Raw genomic sequence first — 16,556 nt, 5'->3', positions numbered from 1 at the left:
CTTCTAGATTAGCTTCGGATTACTTCGGAGTTTGCGCGTTACAGCTTTTCGACTGTTTTAGGATCGTTTATGGATCGAGGCTATACCAAGATCAATCGCCAAGCTGCACATCACCGATTTGGCGCAACCAGTGCAAGGTGCTTTATACGAAGAAAAGCTGTTGATTTCGAATCCAATTTTATCCCTGTCTCCTATCGGGTATAGAACACCTTCCGAAGTCTGAGAGTAACTCTAAAGAATTTAATTTTCAAGTATCATACGGATCTTGACCTAGTCCTCCGTATCCGTACTTCGAGCTGTTCTGCAGGCAGCATTCTGCTTAGGGCTGAATTTTTCTATCTATCTATTGAGAGAAAATTCTTATGCATTGACCGTGATTTCTAAGCCTCACTGTGTGCCTCTCCAGGTGCCGATTGCCTTCCACTTAAACTTAACATCCCTCAGTGCTCAAAATTTTGCGTAGCTGTGATCTCGTTAAGTACTACGCTAATGAGCTAGACAGCTATCTTTTTATTGGCAGACCAGCTGTCTCTTCCTAAGGTGATGTCCCTTCTACCCACCTTCGCTGTTAAGCGAGGTACTCGCATTCAAATAAAGCGTGGCGTATTTCATCTATATTTCCGCATTTTGCGTTTTCAACCTTTCCAATTCTCTGATGATATGTTTAGGAATTAGGTCTGGTAGAAGTCGACCTCTCCTGCATCATCTCTATACGCTTCAGCACCGATGGCATATATTCGTTTTCGCCCTTAGCTAGAAGATATAACGGCATGGTTTCCGCAACCAGCGAGACAGGCTCCGAGAAGGTGAGTTTGCTGTCTACCCTTACCTTCCAAATATTTCGTTGAGCTGTATACTTAAATTTGTTGTTGGTGCCACTTGTCTCGGCTTTCTTTGGTGAGTCTTTCATGTCCGCTATGACATTTGTTCTGGAGTGCCTTCTCCGGAAATCATTCTGTGGGTGAGACAGTCCTTCCCCATACTCCATTGCTGTCGTAAGATATCCAGCACGTACAGTGGACGGAAAGTTGGGTAGACAGGAAGTTGGCGTTTCTGTTGCTTGTCTTACGTAAGTTTTCTTTGCTGGATGTCAGACCAAAAACCTTTCTTCACTTTCCTGTATTTTTCGGATTTGTCAAAAGCATCGAGCGTGCCACGCGCGCGGTACGTATATGAAGGCATTAAAAACGTGCCGATAACAGTGCATTGTCTCTGCAACCGTCCCATGTTGTTGTTGTAGCAGTTCTTCGCCCCACCTAATAGGTGCGACCCATCCATTGCATCGGCACAGTCAGTTATCCGTCGGGTACCGACATTACCGATGGGACGGCGTACGCTCCATATCGATATTGTATATGACGTGTTCGATATCTGTCTCTGACGGGGAGGAAGGGAAGAGGTGGAAAGTGATGTAATCGTAAAGCAGCCTGTTAAGTTTTACATCACTCTGCGTCCATTTGCGTCTGACAGCAGGCTTGCTAAAACGAAAGTACTGTAAAAAATCGAGTATCCAAAGCACGGCCGTTGACGTCATATCAGTGTTGAGCTCGGTCAAACCCAACCTGGGGCCGAATTGTAACATACGATGACGGATCGAATACGATACGAAAGAAAATTACGTGACAAGTTAAATAGAATGGTTGTAGAAATACCAAAAAATAATCAATTCAGCGATTACCTACAATTACACGTACATTTATATCATCATGCCGAGTAGGAATAAAGAAGGACGATCACTTGTGTTATAATCCGAAAACTATGTTTTAACGGAGGAGTCATACGATCACGGATGTTACTGTCTGGCTCCTGGCTGCCATTTAAAGGACTGCCTGTTGTTGTTGTTGTAGCAATGCTCGCCCCACCTAATAGCCGCGACCGATCACAAATTGTCATCAATATCCTCTAACGGGAGTCCAAGGAAACTTGCCGTTTCAACAGGGGTGGACCATAAGGAAAGGGGTGTTAGAGGCGTTGGTTCCACATTACAATTAAAGAGATGGTTGGTGTCATGTGGGGACACATTGCAAGCAGGGCATACATTTTGTATGTCGGGGTTGATTCTGGATAGGTAAGAGTTTAACCTGTTACAGTATCCAGAACGAAGTTGAGCAAGAGTGACACGCGTTTCCCTGGGGAGTATGCGTTCCTCTTCTGCGAGTTCGCTTCCCAAGGCAGTCGGTTCTATGTACCGGAGCGACTCGGGATTTTTCCCGACCAAGGACTGTCATTTCAGTGTGACCCCATTTAAAGGACTGCCTTTCTTCGGCTGTTAGTCTGCAGTAATCCTGACTCGACGACTTTTGTTTTGAAGTCTTCTGCATATGCTATGCTATGTTAATATATAAAAAACACGTGTCACTATGTTTGGCGCCGATGGACTCCTAGACTACTGAACCGATTTTGAATTTGTTTTGCACCCCGTGTGTAGTTTGATCTAACTTGAAATATAGGATAGGTTATATCTCAGTTTATAGTCGCAATATTATTTTATTGCAAATTTTTTTATTTGTTTATACGTAATAATAAAATGTTACGTATACGCACCGGCACTCACATTTTCAGGGGTGCGGATATATTTCCGTGTAATTGGTTGGCGTTTAATTAAACAACGTACTTATCAATAAAAAAATATTATAGCGAATGATATCAAGTATAGCACATCCCCAGGCCAGTCGAGAGGGTGGAGGTTTTCTGAGGGGGCCCGCGATTTAGAGGTACTATGACATTTTTTTTAATTCAGGAGAGTCTTTAGTTGTTCCAGGTGCAATTTTTAAGCCGAATTTCAAAAGCAACGAAAATCTGCATTTCGTTTTAATATTATAGTGAAGTGTGAAAAATAAATATCTATATATATAAAAACAAAGGCTAAAATGTGTGTTAGTTGGTCGCCGGTGTTTGAAGAGATGCGTGGGTCGATTTTGTTCAAACTTTCACACAAGTTGCGTAAACCTCACGCGGTGGTTAATACATAGGTTTGGTTGCGATCGACGTACAGGGTTTCGAGATATAGGCCGAAACGTGGACCCGAGTACCCCTAGAATGTGTTTATAGAATATGGATAACAAATGAAAGCTGTTGATGAGTGCTTTAGTAGAGGGTAATTTTCATACCCCTGGGTGACAAGGGTCTGGAGATATAGGCCAAAACGTGGGCAAGTGAATGCCTAGACAGTGTTTATACAATATTGGTATCAAATGAAAGCTGTTGATGAGTGCTTTCGTACAGATTATGACTAGGACTGGTAATGAGACTCGGAGTGTGACTGGGACTGGGACTGGGACTGGAATAAAATACATACCACCCTCTGGGACAGGCAATAAGGGATGCAGAAGAATGAGAAGGAATTGAGAGGAGAGAAAAGAGAGAAGGAGATTGAGTAAGAGATAGATGAAGCGAAAAAGACGGAGGGAGGAGTGAATAAAAGGATTAGGAAAAAGTGAAGAAGGGGGGAGGGCAGAGTCAGACGGAATAACTTTATTAAAATGTATGCAGATAGGCCAAATTTAGGGCAGGACATCGTCTGCCGGGTCTTCTAGTTTATTATACAACTATAAAATTCTTCAAATTTAACTTTACCAAACATCTTCTATGAAGTTTAACTTCGTTATGAATATACATACTTTATCCTTCCGTGTTTCTGTTTTTTCACATTCCGTTTTATCCTTTTTCAAGGCACTCTGGACCCTAGGACTGGGACTGAGACTCGGAGTGGGACTGGGACTGGAATAAAATACATACCACCCTCTGGGACAGGCAATAAGGGATGCAGAAGAATGAGAAGGAATTGAGAGGAGAGAAAAGAGAGAAGGAGATTGAGTAAGAGATAGAATGAGACGAAGATAGAGATAGATGAAGCGAAAAAGACGGAGGGAGGAGTGAATAAAAGGATTAGGAAAAAGTGAAGAAGGGGGGAGGGCAGAGTCAGACGGAATAAACTTATTAAAATGTATGCAGATAGGCCAAATTTAGGGCAGGACATCGTCTGCCGGGTTTTCTAGTTTATTATGCAACGATACAATTCTTCAATGTTAACTTTACCAAACATCTTCTATGAAGTTTAACTTCGTTATGAATATACATACTTTATCTTTCCTGTTTCTGTTTTTTCACATTCCGTTTTATCCTTTTTCAAGGCACTCTGGACCCTAGCGATCCCAACGTCATCGAGCAACAAAAGTGTCTACATTTAGTTACACATGGACCGGGTGCCAAGTATCTCCAACGTGCTGGCAAAACTCTACACGAAGTACAAAATCATTTAGATCGTGAAGGCGCCTCGGATTTAGTTATCGAGCTCGTGATAAAATCTGTGCACTCACCCTCCATATTTGTGGAGGCCGTTGAATTGGGCATTGCGCTCCTTGAAGGCGGCAATCCCATCATACAAAAGGGCATGTATCAAAAGTTTTTAAGTGGTGACTTCAATCAAGCATTTTACAAAGTTTTCTACGAGAAAATGAAAGACTCACAGCAAGAGATCAAGTCGACGGTCACAGTTAATACTTCAGATATTGCAGCAAAGGCACACGAAAGTAAGCAGGACGTAAATTTGGAGCTGGACAAAATAGCGCGCAAACATGGCGTGAAAAGTAACGGCGTCGTCATCACGGACGAGCTTAAAAGGGAGCTACACAATGCAGGCTTAGCAACAGCGCGCGCTTACGGTACTGCGCGTAGTATACATCCCGCCGATGAGAACTCAGCGATGAGCATAAATAGTCCACTGGAAGATATATTGGCCGAAAAGTTGGAGAAACACAAAGATAACAAAGAGGATAGACACAAAATATCGAATAAGGTGTTGGTGATGCAACCGATTTTACGTTTTCTACAACTGCTTTGCGAGAATCACAATCCCGATTTGCAGAATTTATTACGCAATCAAAATAATAAAACAAATTATAATCTCGTTTCCGAAACTCTAATGTTTCTCGATTGTATATGTGGTTCTACAACTGGTGGTCTCGGCTTGCTTGGACTTTACATCAACGAAAATAATGTGGCGTTAATTAACCAAACGTTAGAGACACTAACTGAATACTGCCAAGGACCATGTCATGAAAATCAAAATTGTATAGCAACGCATGAATCAAACGGTTTAGATATAATCACAGCGCTTATATTGAATAATATAAATCCATTAGGTGAGAATCGTATGGATCTAGTATTGGAATTGAAGAATAATGCATCGAAATTGCTGCTGGCTATTATGGAGAGTCGCGGTGATAGCGAAAATGCTGAACGCATATTATATAATATGAACCCGAAGCAATTGGTGGAGGTGGCTTGCAAAGCTTATCATCAAGAGGAGATGATCGATGATACTGATGAGCAAGATGATGCCGATGCGGATGCCGATGATGATATCTCAGTGAGTCCACGTGAGGTTGGCCATAATATTTATATACTTTGTCATCAGTTGGCGCAACACAACAAAGAGTTGGCTACATTGTTGAAAGCGTGTGAGGATCCGCAAGCGGCCAATTTCGATGCTAAAGTTGGGCAGGCGTTAATGTACTATGCGACGCATACTGCACAAATTGAGGTAATTTTTGCATAATATCGAACTTAAAGCATTCTAATTTAAATATATATATATATATATATTTTTTTTTTTTTCAAGATTGTACGCAATGATCGCACTCTGGAACAAATTGTTTTTCCAATACCCGAAATTTGTGAATATTTAACAACAGATACGAAAATTAAGATTCTAAATACAGCTGAACGTGATGATCAGGGCTCAAAAGTGGCCGATTTCTTTGACAAAGCCGAGGAGATGTTCAATGAAATGAAGTGGCAAAAGAAGTTAAGAGGTGGGTATAATCTACTTAAGTTTAATACTCCCCAAACCATCAAAAGAACTTAATATCCAATATTTATTTTTTTTATATGTTAAGCTTAGGACACACTACGCGGCAAAATATTATTTGCACCTAGCGGCATCAGCACTGCTCGACTCGGCCATGAGCGGCAATAGGAGCGTTCCATTGAGTTATCGAGCTATGGCTCACGATCATATCTCATTGGAACAATCTGGATCAACTTAATGAGAGCTGGTAGCACTAAGATAAAACATCTGTTTTGTTAAAAATAAGAAACAAACATAAAAATGGAAGATAATGATAGAATTATTAACAAAATGAAACTAACACATTGACAACATTTTCTTACTACACACAAAAGTTGCTAAGTTTTATGTTTTCTTTCCATCCATTCGGCTAACACCAACACGCTGATTTTGACAATCTGAACAAAGGTATATTGTTGCTGTAGAGATGAGCCAACCGTATAGTCGAGCCATGAGTGCTACCAACTCAAAAGTGGTTAGCTGTCAAAAAATCTACTACAGAAAACGAAACGAACAGAACTGCTATACGGATCATAAATTGAACCAGATAAATATAAGGATCACAACGTTGTTGTTGCATTTGCATGTTAAATTTCTATCCGTATCTGGTTCACGCGTCATTGGAACGTAACTAATGTTGATCAAATAGGATAAAAATTGAACGGCGCTACCGCTACATGTCGCGTAGCTAAGTGCGGACTTAGCTTTTTATCTTCATAAAGAGCGACATTCTTTCCGACGAATAGCCTTTGCGAACATTTTTTGCTAGCCAAATACCGGCACTAGATGGAGGCATATAATTCAAATGTTATTTTTATTTATTGCAGTCTACAGAGTTTAGTTCGTACAGACTGGAAAACTCATAGCAGGGGTAGGGGGAGCGGTAGGTGAAACGTGAAAATAAAGTGAAAGGAGTAGTAAGAAAGAACATATATAAAGAGAAGAAGGGGATAGCGAAAGATATAAAGAAAAAGACTGAACTAGCCAAAGTTAAAAAAAGGAAAAAACAAAGAAAAGGGAAGAGGCATGGCAGAACGATACAAGGTGGCAGCATGGTGACATACCTACAAACATAAATAAAAATCCCATGTACTTTGTTTTTGTAAATTGGAGGACAAATGCCAAAGTCGTAATGCGCCGGGAGTTGATGTATCAAATCAAATAAAAAAAGTTTATAATCAGCTGTTCCATGCTGCCACCTTGTGTCGTTCCGCCATAGGAAGAGGGAAGAAGTTCAGAGATAAATGAAACTAGAGAAAATATAGAGACAAAAAAGAGAAGAAAACAGATGAATTTAGAGCGGAAGAAATTGGATGGAAAGTGAAACTCCGATAGAGTGGGGGAAATGATGTGAGCAAGAAGGGGGGGTATTGTTATGTGTAAAATGTGAGATAAGGTAAATAGGGAAAGATTAAATCAAGCACCGATGCTCGAAATTTTCTCAGACTAGAGTTGGAAAGCTTATTTTCGAAGTCCGCTGCATTTACTTTGCGCGACTACCCTACTCAATTAGACTTTTGGTAAAAAGAAGATGGCTTCCCGGTGAAATCAGAGTAACGAAATTTTTCTTGAGTATGGAAATTCATGTGAAGGAACAGAGATGAATAAAGGGTGGGAGTGATTGCATGGTGAACTAGATAAAGGGAGAATGAGAGCCTGAGAGAGATGGTGAGAAGATATGTCTAAGTAAGAAAGAGATTAATGTTATATGCAGGATGTGAGATAAAAGTGAAGAGGAAAAGCTTGAACGAAGCAAAGACATTCAAAAAATTCTCAAATTAGATTTGGAAAGTTGACTACGTATAAATTGTGCGGCTTTCCTTCTCAGTTGGATTTCTTAGTAGAAATAAAAGGCGTCACGGTGCTATCAGACACGAAATTTTTCTCTAGTATGAAAACGTTTGTGACAACTGAAAGTAACAGCCTTTATTGCTGCTGACCACGACGGGTTATCGAGTGGTCTAAGCAACGTACTTTGCCTTTACAACTACAGCAACAACTCCGAAGACCTTTCAACTCTGCAACTAGCATAGACAATTTCAATGAAAACGGACTATATGGCCTATGACAGTATATGATACATCGGGGTATCGTATCATACAGTAAAACGAGATAGGTGATGAGTTAGCACGACGGTTAGTGGCGAAGGAGGTACTTGCGCACCTCTTTTACTTATGAACACTGGATTAGCGAAGCTTACAATAGGTAGATGTAATTGCAGTCCTGTGGAGTTTCTTAGTTGTGGTACTCACTGGACATCTTCCAAACGTCGAGAAAATGATGGCGCACCTACTGTGCGATTATCAAAGCCGAATGATGTTTCTTAAAAAAAAAACTTTTTCGAGAGCTTTGCAGAACTTAAGGAAGTTGTTTGCCCAAGGAGCTTTCTAAACACATATATGAACTGAACCGTTGAACTTTCTTAAGTCTTCTTTCATTGGTTAATTTACGAGTTGTGGCGACAAAGGAGTGCATTAGCGCTAATTGAAGTCATTCCAACGAACCCACCAATGAGTCAAATACAGTACATTTACTACAGCAGCACTCTCTAAAAAAACGTCGTCGTTACAACAATAGTAACAAGTTTAAAATTTAACCTGCTAGGATCAATGGTCACAAACTTGCCTAGCTACTGTTTCTTGTTTAAACTCAAATAGTCAGATATGAATTTGTGTAAGCTTTTCAAACTTTCTTGACCACGTATCGTCCATGTCCTCCCAAAAAACCTCTATACCCTATAGGGCTACTTGCTGAGCTTTCCAAATTTCAGCTTTTCAAACATGCCATAAGGATTTTCGAAATCCCTGACATATTACATATCTAACACAATGCCGACGAAGACAGGACGTTGTTTCAGTAAAACACTTACAGTGCGGCTATGTTTAGATAATTTATCGTTTTTCAAGTTAATAAGAGCTCACAACAGAATGCCGTAGTTAGATAAGCAAAGTCCAAATTTTCTTTATATATTTATAGTTTATATTTTTTCTTATCTCTTTCTTTTATAGGTCAACCCTTTTTGTTCTGGGTCAGCAGCTATATGTCACTATGGAGCAATATACTTTTCAATTGCGTAGTAGTTATTAACCTAATTGTTGCCTTCTTCTATCCTTTCGACAATACTGTACCAGGTACGATACTTAATAAATATTTTGATAACATTCTCATACATAATTCTCTAATTTCTTCAGCAGAACTCTCATCTCACATATCTTTACTATTTTGGGCCATATTGCTATTTTCATTGGCAATTGTTGTAACACTACCGCGCGAATCAGGCATACGTACACTAATTGGTTCGATAATATTACGTTTCATATTTCTTATAGGACCAGAGTCTACACTCTGTCTACTAGGTGTTGTGACTGTAAGCTTTGACTCATTAAAAACCTAATCACGATATAACAAAATATATACATTCACTCTGTTTACAGGTAACACTAAAAAGTGTACACATCGTAAGCATAATGGGCAATAAAGGCACTTTAGAGAAAAAATTCTTTAAAATCATAACCGATGTACAGTTAATCTATCATTGCATTTATATGTTCTTCTGTTTTTGTGGTTTGGTTTTTCATCCTTTCTTCTACTCACTACTGGTGAATATGCATACCTAACTAGAAACTTCATATATGTCTATAAATATAAATATTTTTCACTCTCGCCTTGCTCCAGCTTTTCGATGTTGTCTATCGCGAAGAAACACTTGTCAACGTCATACGCTCTGTCACACGCAATGGTCGTTCGATCGTTTTGACTGCAGTTTTAGCTTTGATACTGGTTTATCTATTTTCTATTATTGGTTATATGTTTTTCAAAGATGACTTTTTGGTTGAAGTGGATGCAGATGGGGCACAAGTAGCAGCAGCCTCACCTTCATTAGCAGATATTACAATATCGGTGACACCGAATGAAGCAGATAGCTCTTGTAAAGCACCGGACGCATTTAGTAAGACATCATTTTCAGAGTCTGAGTCGTGCGCTGCTGGTAAAGGTCCCGTTGTTGGTGCTGGTGATTCAGGTTGTGGCGGTGATACAAAAGAACGTTCATGCGATTCGTTAGTGATGTGTATTGTGACGACATTAAATCAAGGTTTACGTAATGGTGGCGGTATAGGCGATATACTACGACCGCCATCCAATAAGGTAAGAATTGATTCTGAGTATTATGGCATATGTACATGGAAAAAATTCTAGAGACAGAGATACAGACGCAATGTGTTAAGGACAGAAAGGCAAGCTGTCAGCACTATAGCTTGTCTAACCCGCTTTTTAACCTCGCCTACTTGTGGCGAATCCTATTTATCTAGCAGGCAATGTTGTGTATGTTCCTCACGAAAGGAGGCTGTTGGATGACCTAAAAGATTTATCGTGGTCATATGAAATCGATTCCGTGATGCTCCTGCGGAATGTAGCGGATGAATATCCGGCAAAGTGCCTACAACATTGATAACTACTTTCGTAACTTTCGAAGGGGATTCAAGGGGTTGTGTAGCGCAATATATAGCTCCTCCAACCCAATTGCCAACCTCACCTTCAAGCGGCGAATCCCGTTTCACTAACAGACGAGGCTCTGGCGATCTCAAGCTCCTCATGGAACTCGGGGGGTGGGGAGGGAGGAATGGCCTGAAGGTTTAACGTGGCCATATAAATCGTTCCCGAGTGTCGGGCTAGTACCTTAAAGGTGCTGTGTTTCCGGAGCATGCCGGATCTGTATCCGGCAAAGGACCATCATATCGATAAGACTCCCCATAGCCTGCGGGGAGTAACCTAATCGCTACAACAACAACAACATAACTTTCGAAAAGTCTCCTTATCGCTATAAAAAGAAATAGAGACAGAAAATGGAGAGAGGGTAGAGAAGACAAAGAGATACAGACTATGTAGTATTGGAAATAGTAATAACATAAGCATAGACAAAGATAAAGATAAACACAAAGATAAAGATAAACATAAACTTAAAGTAAGGATAAAGGAAAGACAAAGGCAAAGATAACGGCAAAGGTATAGATAAAGATAAAGATGAAGACAAAGACAAAATTTAAGATAAAAACAAAGATAAATATAAAGATTAAGATAAGGATAAAGAGAAAGATGAATGTAAAGGCAAGGGTTAGGATATAGATAAAGACAAAAGTAAAGTCAAAGTTAAAGATAAGGATGTAGATAGCGATAGAGAAAAATGTTGAGATAAAGGTGAAGATAGATATAGATAAAGATAAAAATGGGGATAGAGATAGAGTTAAACATAGAATTAAAAATAAGTATAAAGATAAAGGTATAGCTAAAAATTAAGGTAAAGGAATACATATATATGTACATGTTAATATAGAGAAAAGAAAAACAAAAGGTGCAAGATAGAGGTAAATATCAATAAGAATATAATTGATGGTGGTTCATTATTAACTGCTAATAAATATTTAAATAATTTAAAATATTACTAACTTCCTTTTACTTTCAAACAGGAAAGCCTCTTCGCCGCACGTGTCATATACGATCTACTCTTCTTCTTCATTGTAATCATTATTGTGTTGAATCTAATTTTTGGTGTCATCATTGATACATTCGCCGATTTGAGAAGTGAAAAACAACAAAAGGAACTCATACTCAAGAATACCTGTTTCATTTGTGGTCTCAACCGTTCGGCATTCGATAATAAAACCGTTAGTTTTGAGGAGCATATCAAAAGCGAACACCATATGTGGCATTACTTGTACTTCATTGTGTTAGTTAAAGTAAAAGATCCCACTGAGTTTACCGGACCCGAAAGTTATGTTTATGCTATGGTTAAAGCAGGTATCTTAGATTGGTTTCCACGCTTGCGTGCCATGTCATTGGCTGCCATTGATGCGGATGGTGAACAAATTGAATTGCGCAGCATGCAAGCGCAGCTATTAGAAACACAATTGCTCATAACAAATTTGTCACAACAATTACACGAACTAAAAGATCATATGACGGAACAGCGCAAACAGAAGCAACGTTTAGGTTTGCTCAATACAGCGCCGAATAATCTCTTGGCATGCTATCAGTTGCGTGATGCGAGTAGCTTGTCATGAAGCGATTCAAGCCACTCGACGAGTAGCGAGTTATCTTCGGCAATTGATTGAGAATTTTTAGAGGCGGCTGATAAGTTGAAAGTTTTATTTGTTATATTTACTTAAGTATGTTGAAGTATATAGTAGTTATAAATAAAAAAAGTTATATATACATATATAAAGTATCTCATAACTTATTCTTATCAGCCGCCTCTCTCGCACACATTTAGGAAGTTGTCGCATTTTACAAGGTTTCCTTTCCATATTTTTGTTCAAAGTTTATCGAATATTTATAAGCATTAGGCGATACAAAAGAAATCAAACTAGCAACATAAATTGTTAGAAAAAAACTGCGTATTTGAAGAGAAATCAACCGTTACCGAAAAATTGCTCAGTCATACAAGCATTTTTTTTAATTATACTAAAGTAGTAGATTGTAGATTGTTTTCTTTACATTAAATTAAGTTAATATTAGAGCTGAGCGATTTGAATTGTGATAACACTATTATTACGATTACAGTAATCGTAATTACAACATTTTATAATAAAATCAATGTACAGATTATTTAATTGTAATTTCAATAATCGTAATTTTCAAAAAAATTTTAAATTATGACTAAAATCATAATGCTATTTGGAATGTTTTACACATAAAATCCTTTTCGCTCAGCTTTAGCTGTAAATAGATATACATAATATAGTGTCTTGATTGCTGAATGGACCAACACCCGCCTCGCTACCAAGGCAGACTTTTGAGAAAACGAACTATCTGAGAATTTGTTTCATATACACGCTATCGCAGCTGAGCTGAATTGAGATAAGGTGTTTATTCAAAAATATTCTAAAGTAGTGCGTTTTTCAACTGAATTCTGAGGCAGAGCGTTTTTGAAAATAATTCTAAGATAAAATTTTCTTCGAACAAATCCTAAGTAGTGCGTTTTCATTATGCCAACCGAGCTAGGGTGTTATTCCACTCAGGCGTCGTTATGTTGTCGCTCACAATCATTATGGCACAGTAAACAACTTTCAAAAAAGTTGTCTTGTGACATGTGATATCCAGTTTTTATCTCAGAAACTGTCTGCAAATTTGTGTTTGTGATCTTTTCTCAAGTTATGCTTTGTGTAATTAGCAGGTTTCCAGATAAACCGAGTAACTTTTTAAGCATAGTCTTACGTCGTGTTGTTAAAAGATTTTCGATACTTTGCTGTGTTTATCTTCAACGAATACACTGAATGATATATTCTAAACTCCCACTTTTATCTAGTTACTGTACCAAACCACTTTTTTGTAGAGAATTTTTCCATTTTTCGAAGTTAACCTACGAGGTAAAGATATTGGCTTTCAAAGTTTTAAATTGAACTCTTACAAATATGTATATTTTATTTGTTTCTTGTATTTAAAAATGTAAAAAGTGAAAAATTAGGCGTGTTTTGCCTGTTTTCTTATTCAAATTTTGTAAATTGTTTCTTTTTACAGCTTATAAGTATAACAGGTTTTTTAAGGGGCCAAAAGGTATATCTTCGAAACAAAATAAAAGCGATAAACAGCATGGCTATTCAATAAAAAAAAAAGTTGGCGGATTTTGTAATGCGCCACATGTATCCCTTTACATTTTGGTACTTCGCAACCGAATCCGCTGTCAGGTTTAGCCTAGTGGGCCCCAGTTTGGCCCTTACCTCGAAAAAATCTCTAACGCGTGTGATTGTTTAACGGTTTTTGAGGGTTATGGCCAATTCCGGTGGCGGATTCGAATTCAGCGCATCAAAATACATGGGAACAGATGCGTGTTGTCTGAAAGTCCTCCTACTTTATAGAATGATATTAGTTAGATTGTATAATGCGATTCTAAGCACTTCTCTATGTGCTTGCTCAGGCGCCACTTTTAGAACTAAAAATCTTTTTCATATTAAATAATATGAGAATAACCTTAATGTATGAACATTTGTGATTATAAGTATAGCATAAGCAATATTCTTTAAAAAAATATACAAGGCAATGGAACATGAAAATTAATAAAAAAAAAAATTTTTAAAAGTTTGTTAAATGTTGACTCCAAGTCACTTTATAATACCATAAATAAATGATTAAAGCTTTTGATTCTCTATTATTTTACTTCTTCTCCATAATATGAACGTCTGTGCACCTAATTTTTTTCGGCAGATTGTATAATTTAATATCTTGTAGATACTTTTCAGCATGCGCGCTCGGGTGCCACTTAAGAATTGAAAAAGATTTTGATATAAAAAAAACAACAGACATTCTTAAAGCACGTATTTTTATCATTAAGTAAATAAATGTAAGGCGCGATAACGTCCGAAGAGATTTTAGGTCCAATTTGCGTCGTGCTGCTTTTAATTTTTCTTACAAATTTGCGAGACGGGCCTACTTTTTTTATGCCGGCTCCGAACTGAGTTTATAATTATGGCTACATAATAAGAAATGTCCTTACAAAAAAGTGTACGAAAGCCATTTAACATGAGAAATCATGCGGATGTCTTCTAAGCACTCGGGCGCCACTTTAGAACTGAAGATCTTTTTTAGATAAAAAAATATAAGGATCTCTTTAATGCACGAGTGTATATAAAAAATCATGTGAAAATTCTGAAAAAATGCTGTTCCATTTTGACTGTAAGCGACTGTTTAAAGGGCCAATTAATGGTGACTTATAACCATAAAACCATAACCAGATAAAACAGCTGATCGAGCCTACCTTATGGAAATCAAAGTAATCGATTAATGGTGCCATACCATAACGCTAACGCCATAACCATACCATAGCCAACCAATTGGTTTTTGGTTTCACGCCATATCCATAACCTAAAAATATTTGAGTTGGCGAATTTAATAATAATTTTGGATACGTTATGACTAAGAGACTTATTTTTTGTGGAATATGAATATATTTTGGGTTTTTTTAATTTTTATGAAATTTTCACAATTTTTAGGTAAAGGTACCATTAATCGATCACATTAGAGATGTTTATAGATATGGGTATGGTTACGACTATGGCGCTAGGGTTAAGGAAGTTTAATTAGCCCTTAAATACTATAAAATACTATACGAAAGGGTGAAGTTCTAGATTATATATAACTTGTTTTTCTTAATATGCAATGATTGTGATTTATTCGTGATTCGCAAAGCAATATTTTAAATTTAATAATTTTAAGATTATTATTATTTCTTTTATCGTTTTTATGCAAACATCGTTAAAAAATATAAAAAGAAGAGTCCTTTGTGCGTGCCAAACGCCATAAACATATTGAGTATAGGGTTTTACGAAATCATTACAAATCAATCAATAAGCCAAAATCGCATGCTTATGTATGAGCAAAAAAGTTATAACAAATTGAGGAAAAACAAATTTAGGAAATCTGCAAATGTGTCAAATTTTCACAAACTACAGCTGCGTATTAAAGTCGCAGTTGTAGTTTTACACACAACTAGCACTATTCAACATTTAACTATTAATTTTTTTAAATTCTCTTTAAATATAATCTTTTATATATATTAAATAAAAACTACTGACTATTGTCTGTTAAAAAATTTCTTTCACAAAGCAGCTCTACACATTCAAATACTATAAACGAATCCTTATACAGTTCTTTGAAAATAAGCCAATCGTACATTTTTACAGTGTATAACAACAAAACACTCCACTTAAGTATAAACAATCTCATAATAATAACCCGAGAATTACACTCTCTATAAAAACTAAATGTGATCTTTTTTCAATTTTTTTTTACTAATTTTCGATCACCACACTGTGTGTCCTTTCCAAACTCTACAGAATATGTTGTATTGTAATGTATTTATGTATACTAAATTCTGTGGTTTCTACAATTAATTTTACAATTCTACGTACATTTAAATATAGATTGTATTTTTGACAATTTTCGAAGTACTTTAATTGCAATTTAAACTAAAAGTAAATTTTAAATAAATATGTATATATACTTATAGAGACTAATTTTTTAGCTCAATGAATATTAATATTATTAATTATATATACTTAAAAATATATAAAAATAAAAATTAAAAATATATATTATTAATGCACATATGCATGATTTTATGGATACTGAGAAATGCGGTTATAGAATTCTAAAAAATATGTTAGAAAATTTTAGTCAATCACATAAAATGTATAATTGAATATTTAGTTGGCAAAGCAAATTTTACTTTAAATATAAGTACATACTCTAAATACAAATAAAATGACTTTAAAAAATCTAAAATGTTGGTTTTAAGTGATCCTTACATAAAAAAATAATTTTTACTTTGATTTTTGATGCCTGATATAGTTTGGTATCTTGATTTTAAGGCATTAAACTTTCTTTGTCAGTTTGTATAATGTGATATCTTCCATGCGATCCTTTTTGGGGTCCTTCTCGGGCGCCACTTAAGGTGGTTTCAATGTAAAAACTCTTTATTAAGTAAACTACACTTAACATTACCTTTTAAGCTATTTAAAGCAGGAACTGCAGCAAAGCGGCTATGCGTATTTCTTTGCTGTACTCTTCCGTTTGGTCCAGAATGAAGCACGGCTGTGATCGAACTATTGTGGCGAATGTTAGCAATTTCGATGCGTCACTGTGCGGTTAGTAAATAAATGCTATACAACAACAGAAAGCCATATACACACATACATAGAAGGCAACGACGAAT

At 36.9% G+C, this 16,556-nt stretch overlaps 1 protein-coding gene across 11 annotated transcripts in view; it reads left to right on the top strand.

The window, feature by feature from the left end:
• Itpr (Inositol 1,4,5,-trisphosphate receptor) overlaps nt 1-16,126 on the top strand; it is a 148,037-nt gene extending 131,911 nt beyond the window's left edge. For 10 of the 11 annotated variants that reach the window (XM_067791988.1, XM_067791985.1, XM_067791975.1 and 7 more), the window contains 7 exons: nt 4,134-5,545; nt 5,624-5,816; nt 8,860-8,982; nt 9,043-9,218; nt 9,286-9,450; nt 9,527-9,997; nt 11,317-16,126. In XM_067791988.1, coding sequence (XP_067648089.1) covers nt 4,134-5,545; nt 5,624-5,816; nt 8,860-8,982; nt 9,043-9,218; nt 9,286-9,450; nt 9,527-9,997; nt 11,317-11,910 — 3,134 coding nt within the window. In that variant the 3' untranslated portion in view covers nt 11,911-16,126. The remainder of the gene's footprint in view (nt 1-4,133; nt 5,546-5,623; nt 5,817-8,859; nt 8,983-9,042; nt 9,219-9,285; nt 9,451-9,526; nt 9,998-11,316) is intronic. The other variant, XM_067792002.1, reaches the window with a different exon arrangement.
• Nucleotides 16,127-16,556: the final 430 nt, after the last annotated feature.

This window comes from Eurosta solidaginis, chromosome 1 (genome assembly GCF_040869045.1).
Source record: "Eurosta solidaginis isolate ZX-2024a chromosome 1, ASM4086904v1, whole genome shotgun sequence".
NCBI classification, from domain to species: Eukaryota; Metazoa; Arthropoda; class Insecta; order Diptera; family Tephritidae; genus Eurosta; species Eurosta solidaginis.
Note: the sequence above shows the minus strand (reverse complement) of the source record. Positions and strands in the feature narration are given on the sequence as shown.